Source organism: Protopterus annectens, chromosome 2.part2 (genome assembly GCF_019279795.1).
Source record: "Protopterus annectens isolate FY-2018-M chromosome 2.part2, PAN1.0, whole genome shotgun sequence".
Classification (NCBI taxonomy): domain Eukaryota; kingdom Metazoa; phylum Chordata; order Ceratodontiformes; family Protopteridae; genus Protopterus; species Protopterus annectens.
The window spans coordinates 214,234,529-214,257,065 of NC_056730.1; the positions used below are offsets into that span (position 1 = coordinate 214,234,529).

General features: G+C 38.3%; 1 protein-coding gene across 1 annotated transcript in view; it reads right to left on the reverse strand.

Annotated features, from left to right (window-relative positions):
• LOC122795599 (plasma kallikrein-like) overlaps positions 1-22,537 on the reverse strand; it is a 675,844-nt gene that overhangs the window by 163,744 nt on the left and 489,563 nt on the right. Inside the window, exon 7 of the mRNA XM_044063862.1 lies at positions 6,963-7,067. Within this exon, the coding sequence (XP_043919797.1) occupies positions 6,965-7,067 (103 nt within the window). The 3' untranslated portion in view covers positions 6,963-6,964. The remainder of the gene's footprint in view (positions 1-6,962; positions 7,068-22,537) is intronic.

Genomic DNA, 22,537 nt, shown 5'->3' on the forward strand with positions numbered 1-22,537 from the left:
GTCTTACAGGTGTAACAGTAATTTTTTTTTACAAAAATACTGTGAATTTCACAAATAAAACCAGTAAACCGTAGCAACCACTCAAAATAATTTAAGCAAGTGTAATTTAGCAATCAAAAGTACTTAGCTTTGCCTAGATGGCATGGGATAGAAGTAATATACTTCTGAAACACAAGCTAGAATGCCAAGCTTTCCTGAGCTCTGTGAAAATGAGCAGGAGACAATACATAGTAAAGGAGGCGTACTAAATATCAATACCGGGCGGGCACTCAGTATCATAGATCTATCTGAAACAGTGGATGGGAGGAGTTCTTAAATAGCTTATATAACAGACAATAACAATGAAAAAGTGGAGGAACAGACTTTGGAAATCAAATTACTATAAGGGGTGGTGGCCAGAGACACAGCCTTTTAGAACCCCAACAAGAAACAGGTGGGAGAGTTGGGAATATTTCAAGGAAGAGGCTGGCTAGTTAGAGAGGGATCCAATCATATGAAGCCAATACTGGAGCTCTTTCAGAAACTTTAGCTTAATGTCTCAATGGGGCAGAAACAAATAACAGGGAGAAAGGCACTGAAATGCAACTTTAAGCAGGTAAATGATAAGCAGAATATAAAATGGTAGCCGCAAACCTGCAGTGTCAACAGCTGTAAAACACCGAGGCACAAAATCTGGAGCAGAAAAAACAATACTCTCACATCTGTAATTCTACTGAAGTTTAAGACATCAGACATCAGACTATGCAGAAATGTACCAGTAACACTGTTTATGGAAAAATATAGTAATAAATCATCAACTAAGGTTCAAATCAGATAGCAGTTTACAGTTCTTCCAGAACTGTGAATTAAACTATTAGACGAAGGCCCAGCAGGGTTTAAAATACAAAAAAAAGTTATGTTTTACAAAGCAATTGGGACTGACTCTTCAGATTCCTAGCAATCATGCTTCTATTACCTAATTTAAAACCACATATAGCTATAATATTTCTTCATAGCATGAGTACTGTTATCAACCCAGTTCCTAAGCAATTTTCAACTGAAGTGAATTTTGAAACTCTCTCTGGTTTCTTGCTGTTTCTGCAATGACCCCTTCAGCAGTTTGTCCCAAGTATGCACAAGCACCACAATGAAGCACTTCCCCCCAACGTCCCCTTCGTTAGTCTGTCCTAGTATGCAAAAGCACCAGAATGAAACATTTACTCTCAACGACCCCTTCAGCAGTCTGTCCAAGTATGCACAAACACCAGAATTAAACATTTCCCCCAACGGCCCCTTCAGTAGTTATACTTTTTCCATATATGCACCACACAAGCACTCCAATAATACCAGAATTAAACAATTCTTCCAACAGTCCCTTCAACAGTTAGTTAACTTTCACAATTCACAGACTTCATTTTTGTTCTGCCCTCTCACTCAGTCTCTCTCCAAGCTACTGCTACTGCATACCTTTCAACCTATTAGTGCAAGACATCTAGACAAAGCCTGACATAATGGGGGGACAAAGGCCCACAAATAGGGACACATTTTGAATATTGCTCTCATAAACTTAGAAAGTTGCTAGAATAAAAGGATTTGTGTTAGTCAGAAACTCAAATGCATATAATTATTTAGTGACTTTAAACCTTAGATCATCCCAGTGACTTATAAAAAAAAACACAATTTTATGAGGAAATAAAATATAAGGCAAATATTTGGCATTTTGTGAAAAATTGTGCAGCTGAGAGGTATGCTACTGCTGTCTGTCCCTTGCCCTATGGAATTTAGTTAACTCACTGTGGGTGCCAAACAGAAGCATAGCGTAGCCAGCAACCTGTGTTGGTTTCATAAACCAGTGACCAGTGATCCACCCCCTCAGCTTCAGCTCTTCAAATAAAGAGCAAAATAAAAAGAAGAACAAGAACTTTACTGTATCTGTAAATCCCCAACCCCCAAGCAAAAAAAAATAAAAATAAAAAAAAAAAAGAAGAAGCCACTAATCAGGTTGCCAGATGCACAATAAACCCTCTTTCTTCTTGTCCAGCCATTCAGGTCCCATTTCTGTACCTTGCCCCAACCCCCCCCCCTTTATTAAAAAAAAATAAGATTTTTTTTCTTATAAACTGTAGCAAGCAGTTGCTACATTTTCTACTCTGCCTGCATTGAGTGCTATGGCACTCATGTTTCAGTTAAAAAAAATTATAAATTGTTGCAAATTGCTTGCTACAAATGAAGCAAACAGTTGCTACAGTTTATTCCCTGCCTGCACAGAGTGCTATGGCAGTCATGTTTCTTCTTAAAAGAAAAAAAATCTTGTTATAAATTGTAGCAAACTGCTTGTTACAAATGTAGCAAATAGTTGTTATGATTTAAAACTTGTCTATATGCAGCACTACAGTGCCGGATTTTAGTAAAAAAAAAATTTTTTTCTAACTTTTAAACTGTAGCAAATTGTTTGCTGCAATGTAGAAAGCAGTTACTACAGTTTAGACTACTCATGGAATGCTATAGCACTCAGATTTGGCTGCAAATGCAAAAGACAAACCCACCCCCATAGACAACACAAAGAAAAAAAAAACTAAGGGTAATGCTGCTCAATGCCAGAAGTCTAAACCTCAAGATGCACGCACTCGAGACTCTCCTCAGTATGGAGAATATTGATATCTGTGCAGTAACAGAAACCTGGTTCAAGGCTCCCGAGAGCACCCCAGCACTACCAGGCTATACTTCATACCATGCTTTCTGGCCCCAAAACTCGGACTGAACCACAAAAGGAGGGGGAGTATCCATATTTATCAAAGATACACACATCTCCAGGCTAGTGGCACTGCATGAACCTTCGGAGACCATCCATGTGCAACTAACAGTGGGCAAAACTGCCTTTCAGTTTGTAGCCTGCTACAGACCACCCTGCCAAACACATGAACCTCACTTGGCTTTCCTGAGAACACTGGAGAATATGAAGGTCTCTTCAAACACTATTATATTGGGTGACTTCAACTACCCAAACATCGATTGGGAAAACTACTCAAGCCCAAACACCCTCGCCCAATGGTTCCTAGAATTTATAAACTCAAATGCTATGGAACAACTGGTCACCACTCCCACAAGAGGGGAAAACATACTGGATCTGGTCATCACCAACATGGGGTCTCTATGTTCCACACCAGAGGTATACCCCTCATTGGTAAGATCAGACCATAAACAAATCTCACTGGACATCCATATACCATCCCCACCCCTAGCCAAGGAAACCACAGTGAAGAACTTCTTAAAAGCAAACTTCACACTTCTCAAAACTGAGGTGGAATCCTTCAAAGCCCTCGGGCCAGTGGACAATATGGCCCAAAATGCAGAATCCTTTACAAAAGCATTCTATGGACACCTACAGGAATGCATGGAGCATGCTATCCCAAATAAAACCAAGACTCACTCCTCCAAAGGCAGGAGACCTGTCTGGTGGACCCTGGCCATAAATAAGCTATACAACAGAAGGTGAAAGCTACTACATGACAGAGCAAAATCCCAAAAAGGGAAGGCGTCACTGATCAGTACTAGCAAGAAACTACGATCCCTCATAAAATCTTCTAAGGCCAGCTTTGAAAGAAAAATTGGACAAGACACTAAAGATAATCACAAGGCCTTCTTTAGTTATGTCAGAAACCTGGGAGGCAACTCCCAGATATGCTCTGAGTTAGTGCAAAATGACAAAAAAATTCACTGAACCCACAGACATTGCCAACATCCTGGCAGAAAGGTTCAGTGCAAACGCCCCCCCCCTTCCCCCCAAAAAGAGCAAATGTCTATCCCAATAGAGTGTAGCCTTCCTGAGATCACAGATGCACAGGTGAGAGCTGCCCTCTCCAAAGCTAAAAACACAGCATCAATGGGACCAGACGGTGTCCCGGGCTGCATCTTACATGAGTTCCAAGAAGAACTAAACCCTCATATAAAGTCACTGTTCAATCTCAGCCTTACTACAGGATATGTTCCCAAGGAATGGCGTACAGCAACAGTGGTCCCACTCCACAAAGGTGGTGCCACAACAGACCCCAGAAACTATCACCCTATAAGCCTGACTAGCCTGGTCTGCAAAGCTATGGAATGTATCATCATGGAAATCATAAACAAAGACATTGGGAACCTCCAGACACTGGATCCTACCCAATTCAGCTTCGTTAAGGGCAGATCTTGCCTCTTGAACCTGGTTGACTTCTTTGAAACAGTTACCAAAGCCATAGATGAAGAGAAGGTAGTCCACACAGCCTACCTGGATCTCGCAAAGGCCTTTGACACAATACCCCACTTGGGCATCATAAATAAGCTCACCAGCTTAAATATCAACCCCTATGTCACAAGATGGGTTGCAAACTCGCTCAGGGATAGAACTCACATGGTCAGAATAGCAGGTGCCATGTCAGACTCTAAACCATTTACAAGTGGTGTCCCAGAAGGCTCAGTCCTGGGACCTCTCTTGTTGGGCATATATTTCTCCAAGGTACAGGCTAACACGGGTGGACTATGGCCGAACAAGTTCGCAGATGACTGCAAACTAGGTGCTATAATCGACTCTCCGACTGACACAAGCATTTTCCAAAAGGGTCTCACAGAGATGGATAACTGGTGCCAGAGCCATAGCCTAAAGCTAAATGTCAAAAAGTGCATAGTCATCCCCTTTGGAAAAAACAAAGTGTCCACAAATTACCACATAGGTGGTAATCCATTAAGTACGGAAGAATGAATTAGGGACTTGGGGACCCGAGTAGATAGCAATCTCTCCTTTGACAATCACGTTGCCAAAGTGGTTAGAAAATCCTTCTATATAGCCCACCTTATCATGAAAGGGTTCACATCTAGATCAAGAGAGGTCATTGTGTCCCTCTACTCATCACTTATCAGTCCCATAATTGAGTACAATGCCCTGTTTGGGATGTACCTTACCCGACACATTCAGCAACTGGAAAGACCCCAAAAGTATCTCACCAAGAGGATCAAGGGGCTCAAACAGATGCCCAATGCAGTTCGGCTAAAGAAACTCCAGCTCTACTCAGTTGCGTACCGCCTACTCAGAGGCGATCTGTGTCTGACATATAAAGCCATGTCCAACCCAGAATTAATGGACATGCTTCACCTCAGGAAATCTAAATCTCTTAGAGCTACATGTTCCAGGGACCTGAACCTCAGCACAAAAATAAATAGAACATGCTGGAGGGACAGATTCATATCCCAGAGGCTCCCCTCACTCTGGAACAAAATCCCAATCCATGTCAGGCAGAGCCCCTCACTGACCCTCTTCAAGAGAAATCTTGATGAATGGATGGGAGAGCGTAAGTTTACCCCTGGGATCTCTTCTGTGTTGCTGCTTGACAGAGGTACAGTAAACAAATCTTAAAAGGGCTACTTTCTGTGACCTACTATACAGAAGCACAGACAACTAATCTAAAAGGGTGGCGAAAGCCAAACATACTCTGGCTAGGCTTATAAATGCCCTAGGGCAGATAGCCTAGTATCAACCTATGAACCTATGAGCATTGCATTAAAGAAAGATCAGGATTGGCTGATTGCTCCCGCAACACTTTGCAACCTGTCATTTGCACATCTTGTCCCGCCCTAGATATGCTATTGGCATCAAAGATATAACTCACAAACCCTCTTTATTGTGCCACCCCATACCTTCACAGCTAATCACATGCCTTTTTGGGGTGGTGCCCATGCAAGATGATGTAAATGGGGGTAGGAGGCATGCAGAAGAATCTCAGACATCCGTTTAGGACATATTACTTGTTATTTTCCTTAAAAAGGAAAATAAAAGTAAGAAAAATTGATTACATTTTTTTTTATTTGATGCTGGGATTAAGAACTTCACCCTGTACAAGACAGCACCTGGGGTGGTTGTCCTGTTTACCCCACCCTAACTACACTACTGGTGATGTGAAATGAGCAACAAATAAACATTTCTTGTTATTAAATATCTTTATCTGAGGATATAATATTTTACACGTCATGAAAAGTAAGCAAATGCATGCACTATATGCCAGATTTTAAGACCAGTAATAATTAAGCATCTAAAAATGGTTCTTTATAGGAAATATTCTACAGGGCGGGTTACATAATAATGTGATAAAGCTCTGATATTGTACCCACGAGACAGCTAGCCTGCTGCCACTGAATGTCTAAGCAGTTGTCTTTACTTAAAGACCAAAGTTAATATATCATCAGTGTGAATATCTTAATAAGGTATCAAAAACATTGCAGCATTTACGAAATACAAAACACTTGTTATTGTAGTTTTTTACCCATGACAAATTATAACATCATACTTTACATGCTTTATCTTTTTTTCTTTACCCTTGTCTTATTTTTGTTATGCAGAATAAAAAGAAAAAAAACCCTAAAAATAATAATATTGTGTATTTATTTCTAGTTGTTTTTGTTAGTGCAAAAGCAGTAAAAACAGTTTAAGGGAGCCAATGCTAGTCTGGTGCAGTGAGTAACATTCATGCCTCACAGCAAGAAGTTCTCTGGTTCAATTGTCAATTCAGATGCCTTCTATGTGGAGCCTACATGTCTTCCCTGTGTTCATGTGGGTTTGCTCCGGGTGCTTTGGTTTCTTCCCATTTTGCAAAACTTACAATAGGTATATTGGACATTCTAATTGGCCATTGGTGTGTGTGGGTGATATGGAAGAACAACTATAGCAGGGCTAGCCACCTGACAATGTGAACAATGGCTCTAGATAGTTGTCACTGTTGATGTGAAGCCTTGTCTCCATGTGTAAAAAGGGTAATGGATGGAAGGTCAGTTTTATTAACAGAACCTCAATGATGCTACAAGACTTATTACAACATGTACCTTTATTTTCTACAGTTGTTTGTATGTATCTTGATGACTGTTGAAGGCAGTTTCATATGGTTGGTGCTTTTTAACTTACATATACACAGCTACTATAATCAGTTCAAAGCAACCTACAATTAAATGCATCTTACCTTTAACAATTTCTCAAAGAAAATCCAGAAACTACTTTATCCAATTTGTTTATGATTTTTGGTGCTGGAAGAGGTCCTGGGCTAGACTTCACTTCACAACTGCAACTAGAAATACAGAAAGATATTTATTATCAACACACTAATCTTAAATAAATTGTAGTAATTTTTCAAGTAAGACTGAATATTTTACCTACAATGAAACTTGTGACAGAGGGAGTGCTTGGGATATGCATACACTAATTAAACATAACATTAAAATATGCATGTTAGTTGTTAACAAGGTTAAGTTGATTACCGAAACTAACCACACTACTAAAACACTATGCATATTATATTAACTCCCTGGATCTTCTCATGGGCATCCTGAGCTGGTTCTTCTGCTGATCTAAACAAATTTGCAAATTTGATGAGCTATGGTATAAATATCAATTGCAATGAAATCTTTAACTTTTACGTTAACTCAGGCATATGGTACCTCCATTAATGAATTATGTATGGTCCTCTTCAACACAGGGGGATTAACACTATACTCCTTGCAGAGGTGTAATTGCTTGTCATTCACAGCCACATCCAGCCAGGAAGCAAAGCAATCATCACCACAACAGAATGTGCTTGCAGATGAGTACTTGGATGCTTAGAATGCTTGGATATGAAGTGCAAAATTCTCTTATAAAGTTTGTTTTGTAAGTGAAAAGCAGACAGATGAAAGTGAACAGCTATCACTGCAAGTCTTGTGAAGCAGTAGGTGTCTTATTTAATCCAGTTTATTGAAACAGTCACCTCTTACATGAAAAAAATAAGGTGGAATTTAGAAATGCATAATAAACTGTATAAAACACTATATAATCTTGTTTGCCCAGTGTGTTATACCAGAGCAATTGAATTATAAAAGGCACCTGTCTGTAGTGCTGAAGGCAGTATGTTAATGTGGCAGTCCAGTGGAGTGACAAATGTTTAGTCTGCACTTCCCAGAACTTTTCAATGGGATCAGATTAGTATGGCAGAACAATTTAAGGAATAGCTCTTCTATAGTATTCATGAGGAAGTGAAACAAAAAAATAGTACATGCCATCTTTTGAAGGTGTACATCTATTTGTTCCTATGGCAGAAATGGGACTATTAGAACCATGGCAGAGAAGCATTGCAAAGGTGTCCATGTGTTATGGCTTGTGTTTGTTTGCATAAGCAAGTGTGTGTGTGTGTGTGTGTGTGTGTGTGTGTGTGTGTGTGTGTGTCTGTGCGTGTGTGTGTGTGTGTGTGTGTGTGTGTGTGTGTGTGTGTGTGTGTGTGTGTGTGTGTGTGCGCGCGTGCGTGTGTGAGTGTGTGAACATGTGCTTGTGTGAGAGATAATATCGGTACTTATGCAACTGCATTGTGTGAGTTATTTATTTATCAACTTTTAATTACTGGAAAAGTCCAACTGGTTAGAAGACCATTTTCAACAGAGGCCCAGGGAGAAAAGCTCCAAATTATAAGAAAACATTTTAAGAACAATAACTTTGCAATCTTCAAAAATAAAACAAAAACATCTGCAGTTTAAATAATTATAACAAATTAGACATAATATAAAAACATTGGTTAAGAATCAATACAACTTATATGATAATCATTTAATATTTAGAGAAATTTTAGACATTTGGTAGATAAACTAAAGGTAAGTTAGTCTAATACAAACAGGAATTGCAATATGAAACAAGGGGGAAAACAAGCTTATGGTATATTTAAAGAGAGAAGTTACTAAGAGTGACACAAGTAAATTTACCTGTAGGTGCACAGTGTTCCATTTAGAGACATGAAAATGAACAGCTAATGAATGTTGCTCCATGTGGCTTTATTGTTTCTCTGAATTTCCAGCCCTGCGTTTCTAGCTCTTATTCAGATCTATTGTTTTAGCTAGTCAACTGTCAGTCTTTCTTTTTAGTGCTTTTGGGATATACTCTAAGCTGTCTCTCAGGCCTTAATATATTCTCAGCTCTAGCTGTTCGTGTCACATAGACGGATAAATTGCCTGACAATATCTCAGTTAACCTGTGTTCAGTTAGTGACTTGGGTAACTGACGAAGCAGAAGGGAGGGATGGGTATTCATTTCTTGGGGGGGCATTTGTCGAAGATGCACCTTAATGGGAGACATGGTCCAAAGAGGGGGAGCTGCTATCAGATGTGTGTCAATAAGCAGAGGGGAGTGGGACAGGAAATGCTCATAGGTCATTTATACCCCCCCCCCGACAAGAAGACTGACAATGGACAGTAAGGATGCTTTTAGGTTCCTTGCTGGTCCCAGTGTAAATTTGGACACTGAAATGGTGTGGGGGGGGGGTGAAATGGAGTGCCAGTAGACCCAGGAGAGGATGGGGGGTAATGGAATAGTTGTCAGAATGATAGTAAGGGAGGTGGAAAAAAACATCCTCACAGGACATTGTTTTTCTGGCTTTTTAACTTTTTATAGAGCTTCCACTAAAAGGTATCAGAAATGTGCTTGTAGAAGATTTATTCCTTCAGACACACACGCACAATTTATATCTTTTATATGGTAAAAGAATACAAGGTGTTTGAGTGCAGCACTTGCATTTACTTTTATAAAACAGTTATGGCTAAATAAAATGCAGCTTTTTTAAAATAGTTTTGGCACTCTTTCCCACCATAACTGTCAAGCTTATGTCCATTCATTCATTTAACCCTGCCATCCTAGAATACAGAGATAAGGAGGTGAGTAGTGGGGTTTTGGCCATAATCCTGCAAGGTGAAGACATTTTGTATTTTCTTTACTCTCCCTACTGGACAGATGGTGAATGCCTGCTATGCTGGATCCATGTGAGTCTACATTTAGTGTCCACCTGCAATTCCAGCTTGAATTTATTTGAAGCTCCCAAAATGCAAAAGCCGCATTTCTTAGCCTTCTCCTAGATGGCACTGTTACTGCAGACACCATCAAAGGTTTTGTCTATACCCTCATTCCAATTCAGGATGATCCATCTAGCATCAGCTACTCACTCCAGGTGTGGGGCAAGGTCAGGCCAAAATCTCTGCATCATGTAGTCAGAAAATGAATTGAAGCTTTGGTAGCATTACTGAAGACACTATCTTGTCTGACTCTGCTCTACTTCAAACACTAGTAATTCAATTTCTTTTGAAAGAAAACATTTAAAAAAAGTATTTTCTAACACCAAAAATATCAAGCAACTGCAAAGTAAATGTTATTTTTGACAGTTCAGAAGTGAGTATAAAGAAAAAGTTTGATAAGGCTGATTTAAAAAGAAACATGAAGTTGAAATTTCATAAAAATTAGAAAAGTTCATTAAAGAAAAGTAATTTATTTGGGTCTCCAAATGGTCTTTAGAATTTGGCTCCCCATTTCATAAACTGTATGCATGGACATAAAATAGCTGTGAGCGCCGTGTTAAATACTTGTGCATGTCCATAGTATGAATCATAAACTTAGATTATGCTACGGACATGCCTCCTGCACATTACTGTTTGAATGTAGTGAGGATTGCATAGTGATCTTGTGTACTATAACCATCTAACTAAGGGCTGGAACCCTCTGTGTGCCTGTAGGATACGTGTATATCTAGCACGCTTGTTATTGTTCTTGTTGTCTGGGGGCAGGGGAGAGGCTCAATAGATGGTACAGATGCCTGCTGATAAGCATATGCAGCAGGGAAAGTAAATGGGTCCAGTTTGATATGGCCCACTTATATCTAGCCACATCCCAGTGTAGCCACAGCTGCTGTCAGCAGGGGGTCTGCCATTAAGCTACTATGGCAATTAGTATGGACGGATTTGAATGCACATATCAGGATAGACAAACAGGATATGGGGACTGCCTGTGTCCACATGGGTAGGGCAACAGGAATAAAGAAGAAGAGGCCATTCTAGGCTTCTGTCTGGCAAATGGCTTGATAGTAGCCAATGCATGGATCAAAAAGAGAGACAGTCACAAGATCACATACAAGAGTGTACAACAGGCAACCCAGGTGGACTCCATCCTAGTAAGGAAAGGGGACTGGGATAGAATCAGTGATTGCAAAGTCATTTCCAGTAAAACAGTCAGCCCATAGCATAAACCACTGGTTGCCACAATAAGCTGCAAGCAATGGTTAAAGAAGGCTCTAAGGTCAACAAAGATTAGGCTAAAGACCTGTAAGTTAACTGGAGCATAAGCACAACAGTTCAAGGAATTACTCAGGACTTTAGCACCTCAAGAAGAAGAGGAAATAGGTTGACTTGAAGAAAAATATCAGGGCCTCAAAACAGCATGTGCGAGGACTACAGAACAGATATTTGGGAATGCCAGGTGTGGAATTAAGGTACTGCTAATGTCATTTTTGTTCTTGTATTGCTGCACTGTATTTCTTGGTATCTGTACATTGTCAGTTATGTTATCCTTTTGCGTTTGTAATCCCAGAGCTTTTCTCTTCTGGTCTCCACTGATAATAGGCCTTTGGCTCAGATGTACTAACCTGGTTAGCAAATGTCAAATAAAATAAATAAATACATAAATAAATAAATAAATACATAAGGAAAGCTGGTAGTAGAATGTAGAAGTCCAGGAAGTCATCAAAACAAAGGAGTGCAGGAAAAAGTAGGAGATAGAAAAGCTGGAGCAGGCTAGGAAGGAATACTGGTTGACTAACAAAGAAGCTAAGAAAGAAGTTGCAATAGCAAAGAGTATGGCATTGAAGGCACTCTACAAGCTTCTGGAAAGTGACTCAGTAGGTGGCACAAAGAAACTATATCAGCTTGCAAAGCAAAGATAGAAAGATAAAGAAAATAGTCAAGACACCCTTCATACCCTTGAGCTTACTGACACTGATTTTAACTTTATTTTACATTTATTAAAGTTGCATTGGTTTTATCTGCCTTTTACCTGCCATGTTTGCTATAATTGATTTTTGTTGTTTTGTCCATGTACAAAATGAGGAAAAAAATGGAGGGGGGGGGGTGTTGATGATAATGATGAGGGACTGTGTTTGCACTGTGCATAGAATGATAGTGCAGAGTCTACGCCCTACTTTGTTATCATTTCCAGAACTGATTCTTAACAGTGTTAGGTTCCTTTGTCATGACAGTGATAGTGGTCATTTTGATACTAGCATAATAAAGGGACCTAATATTGGATATGTTCTTAATGTCAGGAGTTTATTGCTGGTGTTGTTTTGGAATCAGTCCAGATGTGGTTATGGCGAAATGTTTGTGTGCAATGCAGAAAACATCAGGATGTGCTGTAGCATCCCTTTATTAATATTATTTGTTCTGTGAAGCAGCAATCAGAGATATACTGATTCTGTCGCTCAACTATGTTACTCTGAGAAGTGGATTATACTTTCAATGTCATTGGGCAACAGACAGCTGTATTATGCATGTTAGGTCTGAGGCTGTAGTCCCATAAATGCCTGTAAGTATTCTACGGTATGTGATTCACAAGTTTGCGAATGGAGTACTGTGCTGTGGAGCCGCCTGTGACTACTAGCTATCTACCTGCTATGTTCCTGCTCCGTAGCTTTCAAAACATTATAGGATAATTTTATGAGTTGCAGAGAGTATGGTACAGAGGTCTTAGATTATGGTTTCCTTATACAGTTCTGTATAATGTTTATGAATAACGCCAAAGATGTTATTAGGCTGCAGGCAACTTCTAAATGCAAAATAGACAGATTAATCTCCATCTTTTGCCAAAAAAGTCAGAGATTCCTTTAGTTGTTCATGTTGTAGATTTACAGCCCATCTTCTATGTCCATTCTACATCCTCATATGAATTTGCTGTTAGCCCAGACTGGATAGATGTTTAATTTTTGGTCATTACCAGTGCCAGACTCCCTAATAAACATTAATCAGCATGAGGAGAAAGTTTCTATCTTACTCTTCTCAGGTTATCCCACAAAGTTTTTCTCCCCTAATATTAAGTGTAATTTTGAGCATCCAGCCTTTGCTTTACTGAAACAGAAGACTATTTTTTTTTAATTATGCTCCTCTGCTTCTTGGTTTTTACTTAGATCCTCTTCTGTGGTTATAAACACAGCTCATCATGAAAACTTCTCAACTTATTTTTATTCCACTTATAACAATCATAAATGTGGTTCAGTATATTTGTCAATTAGATCAAATTAAAACATCTTGAGTACTCAAATAATGAGAGGGATGTAAGTGGATGAATAAGGAGATGATGTGGGAAAATATGTTATGCTGAGCAGAAGGGGAGTCTACAGTGATGGAATTTAGTGTACCATCCTGGCTTGCAAATATGTCACGTTTGTTAGACACTTCCTCCTTTCAGCTACTCCAGTGAAGGCTTATCCTTCTTTCTTTTTTCCCGTGGCTTCATTAAGGCTGAGGATGTAACTACAGATTTTAATCCTTAGTTGCTGGAGAGGAGTTAGCACTTCCATGCAGTAGAACCACTCTCACTATCACCTATAACAGCTGATGATGTAATTCCAAATCTATGTCCATTCATTCAGAAAGATCATGGTATCACTTTGTTACTTGGATATGACCTGTTATCGAATATAATGTTCATAGGTTCATAGGTAGGTACTAGGCTATTGGCCCTAGGGCCTATATAAGCCTAGCCAAAGGTACCCTGGCTTTCGCCACCCAAGAAAATTATTTTCCTGTGCCACTGTCGAGCAGAGCCACAGAAGTGATCCCCGGGGTGAATTTCCTATCTCCCATCCAATCATCAAGATTTTTCTTGAACGGTGCTAATGAGGAGCTTTGTTTGATATAGACAGGTAGTTTGTTCCAGAGTATGGGAAGTCTCTGTAACAGGAATCTAACCCTCCAGCATGTTCTGTTTATTGTAGTGACGAGGTTTAGGTCCCTAGAGCATGTAGCTCATACGGATTGGGATTTCTTTAAGTGGCGCATGTCCAACAGCTCTGGGTTTGACATAGCTTTGTGTGTTAGGCAGAGATCGCCTCTGAGTAGGCGATATGCAACGGAGTAAAGCTGCAGTTTTTTGAGACGGTCTGCATAGGCCATCTCTTTGAGGCTGGTAATCCTCTTTGTGAGGTAATTCTGTGGCCTTTCCAGTTGTTGTAGATGTCTTGTGAGGTACATACCAAAAGGTCTTCCAGCTTTCAGTCACACCACTTGAATCAAAGTAAAATGGTACAGTGGCTTCTTACTAGACACAATAGAATTGAAAAACCTCAGCTACTTGAAAGGCTTCAGGAACTGCATCATATTATGTTTCTTTGAGGTTATTCAAATGTGACTTTTGCCTTATGTTGATATATGATTTTGGGAGTTAACATAAGACTGGGGAAATACATTATTATTAATATTGGAAAAAAATATGACAGACACATTGCACAATAACCCCTATGATTATGGAATAAGCTTCTCCTAAGATTCTCAAGAAGTCATTATTAACTTCCATAAAAAAAAATAATCAGGTTGATTAACTAGAGTGGAATGCAACAAAAATTAATATTTATACTGTTGTATTTGTTTTTTCCAAGTAACTGTCCAGCTGTCTATAAGGTAATGCATTCCATTCCTAGTCAATTTGTGTTTCTTACCTGAGTACCCTGATGTATTAAAATAAATAGTAGGTCCACCACTGATGGGTAGAGTCACCCTGTTTATAAGACATATGAAACTGTCCACTAGTGTCTTCCTGCTATGTCCCCCTGAAGTTTGGTGACTATAAAGCTCCTATCATTAGTCTTCATATGGCAGATGACCAAGTTTTCATAGTACTTACAGATGGTTTATAAAATAAATTCACTAGAAAATTAAGCCAGTCACCATGTATGTCAGCACCAAAGTCCCATGTGTTCAGACATTCAAAGTGATGTAGGACCCATCACAACTACCCTACTCACATCTCCACAGATGCATACTGACTACATTCAGGTGTTTATGTACACTTCATGCAAAATCTCATCCAGAATTCAGTCAGTAGCTGCCCAAAACAACAGAAGTAGGGCAGTGCCAATATTCATGCTATAGTGAAGAGTATGAGGTATATAATGACACGTAGGATAAAACAGATAGTAGGGTCTCTAAAGTACTAGAGATATTATCATATGTGAGCTGCTGGCATCAGTGATCTGAAAAACTGAAAACTAGATACTCAATTATTAGTAAATGGATTTAGATGTGTTGTTTATCTGTTCAAGAGGAAAGTAAAGTGGTCTTCTCTGGATCCCTTCCATCAATGTCCAGGCCACAATATGATAAAGGGGAAGGATATACATCTCTTTAGACAGACAGATGAATATAGATATATTTGTAATACTGAATGTTTGTAGTACTAACAGAATTAAGTGAACAGTCAAATGAGCGCATAACGCCAGCATTAATTTTTGGGAGGTTGTGATATGGCAGGGAGTGGAAATTTGCCATTTTCCCATTGTGGTGCTGTCTCAGAGTTGGTATACATAAATAGCAAAGGGAGCGAGGGGTGGTTCATGGGGGCATAGTCCCCTGAAAAACAATTCTTTAGGTATTTTGAATTTTGATATTTTCAGATTGATCATTTGTAGTTCAATTTTTGTTTCTTTGATTATTTAAAGACCACTCATAAAATAGACGTAGATATATTTGGGTTAACATTTCTTTTGAATATCTAATTTGGCAAAATAACAAAGTGTAGGTGTAAATGTTCAAATATAAGAATGTTCAAATGTGTGTATGATTGAGTGTTGGGAATATCGAATGATTGAAGATGTGGGCTTGGGGTGAGAATATGTGAGGGTGTTAGCTGGTTAGGGTTAGAGTAAGGGTCAGATATGGGGCTATAGGGAGTGTTTACTGCTGTTTGTGGGTTAGGGTTAAAGTTGTGTTTAAGTAAGGGGATAGATTTAATGTTGTACATGTATTATCATAGTCTTATGGACAACTTGTTTATATTAGAGGATGACTATGAAAATAAATGGGATATATGTACTAGTTTTAACGTTCCTATTACAACATTGAAAAGTGTAAATACTGAATGGTCTAAAGGCTGAAAATGCCGGAGCTTGATATGCTTTTTGTGAGATCACAGTATAGTGAGGATCAGAATATTTGCCCTTTCCTCACTGTAGCGCGACCTCAGAACTGGTACATACATATTTAGTAGGGGGTGTGGGGGTGCAACCCCCACAATATCGAGTTCGAGGTCCAGCATTTTTGGCCTTTAGGTCATTTGATATTTCATTTGTTTGATGTTGTCATATAGACCCTAGTTTTAAGAGCATTTCCTCTCTTCTTGTATTTTCAAAAGGTGATAGTGGGGAAAAAGTAAATTTGTTAGATATTCAGTTGGAATGGAATTTAATACATTATAGGTTTGAGAGTAGAATTCATAGAAATAATATTTTTCAAATGGATATTTACATAAGCATAGTGGTCATCCTACTTTTATCAAAAACAATATACCAAGGAGACAGTTTATAAGAGACTCCAAGTATGGCTAGCGATGATTTTTACAAGAGGTAGCATATATTTCTTCCCATTTTAAAGCTAGAGATTGCAATAGTGAATTATTAATTAATTAGTGAATTATATAAGACTGCACAAGAGATGATAAGTAAGAGGGTAGAAAGGTTTGACCCAATACTTAAGGGGTTCCTATTAGATGACCAAAGATGCATTCTATCGAATGCATCTTGGTCAAACTTAAAATAACAAAAAGGCAAAATAACAAAGCAGCTATTAAGGGAATTCTTTCCCAGGGAAAGAATTTGCTTGGCCGCTTCCATTACTTTGCCATTTTCGGCACTGTAGTGCAATCTCGGAGTTGGTATATTTAAGTAGGTGGGTGTGGGGTTGAAGCCCCCCTATTGGGGATGTGGGGGTGAAGCCCCCCACTTTATGTATTTTTTCAATTTTTTTTCTTTTCTTTTTTTTTTTTTTGGAACAGCAATTTTTTCCCTTTGAACTTTCGAGATTGTATGCTTTTGCTTACGTGGGGGTCGATTATTCATCATTTGCTTTTTTAGCGTTCGATGATATAATATAGAACCTACTTAAGGTATCAGAGTAAAAAAGCTTTAAGCACATTTAGAATGATAAAACAAAGTACACCCAGGTTTTGTTTGATATGTCTGTTGATGTACATTACATAAAGAAGATTATAACTAGTAAATGGAAAACTGTTGCAGGAAACAATGAATTGTTTATGCTGTTTGTCGAAAGTCCTAATTTCATACACAAGAATACTAGTATCAAACAGATGGTGGAAAGGGTGCAGACCAAAATTTTCCACCTAGTTACTAACAAGTTTTGGGGTACTTATAAATGCCATGGTTGTTCAGTATGTGGAGTTATACATGAGGGTCCATATGTATTATTGCATCATATTTCTCACACTATAAAAATACAGGAAGATATGCTTGTGCTTCAACAGGGATAGTATACATCATTTTTTTTCAGGATGCAACAGCTTTTATGTGAGTATGACAACTAGGAGTCTGAGGGAAAGAATTAAGGAGCATGTATTTGCTACTAAAGTAAAAGATAGTAAGAATGTTTTGTATAAACATACTCTCACTTTTAACAACTACAAAAACTTTTGAATTTGCTGTTTTACAACAGGTTTTAGAAGATACTAGGGGTGGGGACTATAACAACTATGTTGAAAAAGTAGAGACACAGTGGCAAATAAAGTTAAAAGCTGATTGTCTTCCCAGGTTTAAATGGATCAACAAATATCAAGTGTTTATTTAAAGGTATTAGACTGAAGAGGCAAGCACAGGGTTAAAACCTCTGATTATTTATAGTGTATTGAATGTATTTGTTGACTGGATGTCTTGTAATTGAGAGTGGTATTTAATGACTTGGATTTGAATTAAATTTATTTTCTGATGAAGCTGTTTTACAAAAGACGGTATTAAAGAATACACTATGCTAAAGCAATTGTTTTGTTCTTCTGCTCCAATTATTAGCGTATTATTTGTACATGTGTTTTGATACGTTTGTTTTGTGTAGGGTATAGGGTAAAGGTGAGGGCTATGGTTAGCAGAAATTAGTTAGATGGTGCAGGGGGGGGCAAAGCCTGCTAACCCTTACCCTAACCCTGACCTTGGACCTCACCTTATGAAAATCCTTTCTGTAACACTACCACCATTTAGACAAACTATGTCTGGAAGTTGTGGTAGGGTTTTGTCAATGGATTCAATAGAAAGTGGTTGTTTACCTTCTGCAATCTACTGATTTTCAGTGTGTTAGGTTTTTGTGTTAATGGTTGATCAATATGCTGGGTTCAGTCATTTGTAGTTCAATCTTTCAGCATGTTGATCAGTAACCATAGATCCATATATTCATATATGGTTTCATAGCAGTTTGTTGAATACATATCTTGGCAGTAGCTATTTTTGCTGTAACAAGCTCTCAAAAGCACTTGTTAATGAGGCAGGATCTAGCAAGTCTCTTAGCAACAATTGTACCTATATTTGCACTGTTTTCCTTGTGGTCAGGGTTAAATTACCATGAAGTTAGTATATGTTAGTTAAGGGTGTGATGACAGAACCCTCATGTCAGAAGGATGTGGAAGTGAAGCCCCTCCCCCATGTAAATCTTTTTTTTTTGCTTTGTTTTGGGGTTTTTTGCATAAGAAAGATTAACACTTTAGTATACTATCATGTTATGTTTTTGAAAGTCAGAGGAAATCAAAATATACACAGAAAACCCATTCAGAGAAAGGGAGAATGTGCAAACTGCACACAGACAATAACCAAGAGGTCAAGATAAAACCCTGCAAATGCAGGCAGGGATCTTGCTACTAAACCACAGAACTATGGAAACATAGTAGTCAGTAAGATGGTTATTAACTGGGGATTGTTGCCACTTTGCAGACTTTATGGAGACAAGCTGTTATTGTTGGCTATCAACAGATATATGGGCCCATGCAGACTGGGAATGTGAGATGAGTTTCTACCACATCTGCAGCCATTTGGAGATCATCTGATAAGATACTTATTGATGCAGTTTGGCAGGGGAACAAAACCATCCCAAAGCAGGGAAATGGCACTGTGTATTCAGACTTTATGCCAATTGTACAGTTCCTTAGGTCACTGTTTGCTGCCCTTATAGCCACAGTGTACTGGAGGCAGATACATATCTCATATCAATTATGAATAAGCTGCTGGAACATGTAAGAAATCATGACCTGTTTATACTAGCAGACAATATAAAGCCATGAATTTATTTACATAAAGCATTACATGACAAGGTTGTTGCACAAACTAGTATAAAAGCAAATAAATAAAGAAAAACCTCGTGATCGATAAAGGAACCACAGAGGAAATAAAATTGAAGTATCACAAAAGACCACAAAGATTCCAAACACAGTAGATACAGTAGTACTTTATTCAAAAAACTTGAACAGGTAAGTGCTTTCATGGATCTCAACTCCGCTTCATCACACCATACTAAATAAAACACAACAACTGATGACTATATAAAAAAAAAAAAGTACTACTGTGTCTGCTGTGTTTGGAACCTTTGAGGTCTTTTGTGATACTTCAATTTTATTTCCTCTGTGGTTCCTTTATCGATCACAAGGTTTTTCTTTATTTACTTGAGTTTGTTGTTTCCTCGTGATTGAGCATGGCTGAAGGCAATACTGGATTATGTGATACTGCCTCATTCCCTACTAATGCTATTTCGAATAGATCTGTTTACAATCGCCTAAGTACACTTTTGCAAGATCAGAGTAATCCTCTATTGAATGAAACAGTGAATCTACTATCTAATGCCACAATCTCTGACCTGAATAGGTCAGAGACATTTATTAAAGACTATCATTCTTTGGAGAATGCCCTCTACAAGTATTAGCATTTGCAGTGGCAACGCTTCCACTTGGAAGTCTCACTGAATCTACAAATAGCATCAAGAGGACTCAGGGTCTTAACGATGCCATATTATGGCTCAACATATCCTGAACTGTTAAGACGTTGGCAACTGCTTAACCTGGAGTGTAGTGCGAGGTATATGCAGTTGCTGATAGATTTCTTTAGACCTGTAGAGGCAGAGTTATATAAACCAATTGAAATATTGCAGAATAATATTTTCGACACCTACCCTGTGGATATTATTGGCGATAAGATGGATGTTCTATTTGACAATATTTCAGCATATGATAAGAGACTCTCAAATGTGAAGGCTGAAAAGATTAAATGGGATTTTTCTGATTTTGAAAATGGTAACATTCATTCAACCTCGCAACATGCTACAGGAAGTGGGTGGATGCCTGAGACTGGCCTTACGGTTGATCCAGGGACCGTACATTCACAACAATTATCCTATACTTCTATGTTTACAGCGAGCACATCTAGTTCAACGATTGAGCCAGAAAGGAATATTAATCATGTTAATATTCAAGTAAACACTGCAGATACTGATTTGGCTGCTTCTATTAAAAATGAAGTCTCTGTAAGACAGAAATTAACAACTATGCCACAGCATAGTTCACCGAAAACTGTAAAAGACTTGGCTGTATCTAATACATCTGAAACACTTTTTTTATTGAAGGATCCGCTACCGATATGAGGCAGATCCAGGAATCAGTATGCAAACCCCAGGATTCGATGCCTTCAGAGCGAAAAAGACCTATGGAGACTGGAAAAAGAATGAAGCAGGTTTAGTAATCAACATTTCATCTGTTATATTGACTGAGACACAGATTCCTGTTCTGAATAAAGGGCTAATGTTTGTTCCTGCCCAAAAAGCCGTTTTGACTGATGTTCTATGTGATTTAAAGTTGTTTGGTAGAACTCTTACACTTAAAACCATATTTAACAACAATATAGGTAACAAAAGTATTTTTTAAAAAACAAGCACATTTGTGCCTCCCACCAATCCTACTATAGAGTTGTTTGTAGATATAGGTGATAAGCAGCTGAGGCAGAAGTTTATTGGAAGACAAAATGATTGCTTTTTTAACATGACGCATTTTGAAAGGTAGGCTTTGAGTTGAAATCTATGAATAGCGTTGAAATAAGACCATCCGACAAAGGGGGAGGTATTGTTGTGCTTGATAACAATACCTATGTATCTGGTATGATGGAATTATTGGGAGACACTGATACATATATTTCCCTATCAGCAGTGACACTTAAAGGAGTCATTGAAAAGGTGGAATTTTTGGTCTTTGATCTTTTGATAACTGGCTTAATTTCAGAACCCCTATTTGATTACTTCAAAATTGAAAATCCCACCATTTCTATATTGTACGGACTTCCTAAGGGACACAAGAGTCTATTGAGACCCCCCAATGAGAACCATAGTATCTAGAAGAGGCTGATCAACTGAACCTTTGTCAATGTTTATAGAAAATAATATGCATATCGTTTTAGATAGGTGTAAGACTGTATTGAGAGACACAAATGAGTTCCTTTCTCAACTTAGTGATTACTTTGAAGTTATTGCAGGACCTTTCTTTTTTGTCACTCTAGACATTGCCTCCTTATTCACTGTTATCCCCAATGACTGGTGGATACTGAATGTCAGACAGATATTACTTACACATAATATGCCTACTGATAAAGTTAGCCTCCTCTATACTCTTTTGGAAATTATTTTAGAGAACAATGTATTTGTTTTCAATAATATTTTTTATCTGCAAAAGATTGGCGTGGCTATGGGCACAGCTTGTGCAAATAGCTACGCCAACCTAACACTTGTAAACTGGGAGACTCAGCATATTCTATCCAATGTCAGATATGGCACATCGATTAGATGATACACGCGTTTTGTGGACGATATTTTTTTTGCTTTGGCAAGGTTCTGAGGAAGCCCTACTGGAATTTCTACAGTATATAAATGGAGTAAATGCTTTTCTAAAATTTACTTATAAGTATTCTTCCACACAGATAGAGTTTTTAGATGAACAGATCAGTAGGCATGCCCTATACTCTGTGTCCACTAGTGTGTACAGGAAGATTGTTAGAAGAAACAATATTTTACATAATAATAGTATGCATCCTAATCACACTAAACTCAATGTGCTTCGTGGACAAATTTTTCGCATTATGCGTCTACATAGTGATGATGCTCAGTTAGTAATGGCCCTCACTTCACTTAAGGAAGAATTTGTGAGCAGAGGGTATAAAAGGGATGTTATCGACACTCAAATATCTGAAGCCTGGAAGGAGAGGAAGGGTAGATGCAAACCATATTTTAGTACAAATCATACTTCTACTCCCATACAGATCTTAGATGAAGTTGTTGATCAGAGCTGCACTACCACTATTGTTAGTAGTAAGGTCAGAATGCCTCTGACATTTGCTAGTAACATTAGTATGGTATGTGATACTATCAGTGCTAATTGGGACATTTTATTAACTATACCTGAATTGCAAGGTGTGATTGGCAATAAACCTGATTTCACATTCAGGAATAATAAATCCCTTAAAAATCCATTGTGCTATAGACCACTGAATCTTTCTAGCTATGTTCAATCTGACAGAATGGGCACTTATACCTGCAGAAGATGTATGGCTTGTGTGTGTATACATATGGGGGGGGGGCACTTTCTCCACCCTCAACTTGGTTTTAAGATTGACACTAGTTTTTATGCAGATTGTCATGCCAAGAATTTGGTGTATTTTTGTTTTTGTTCTACTTGTTTTTCTTATTATAT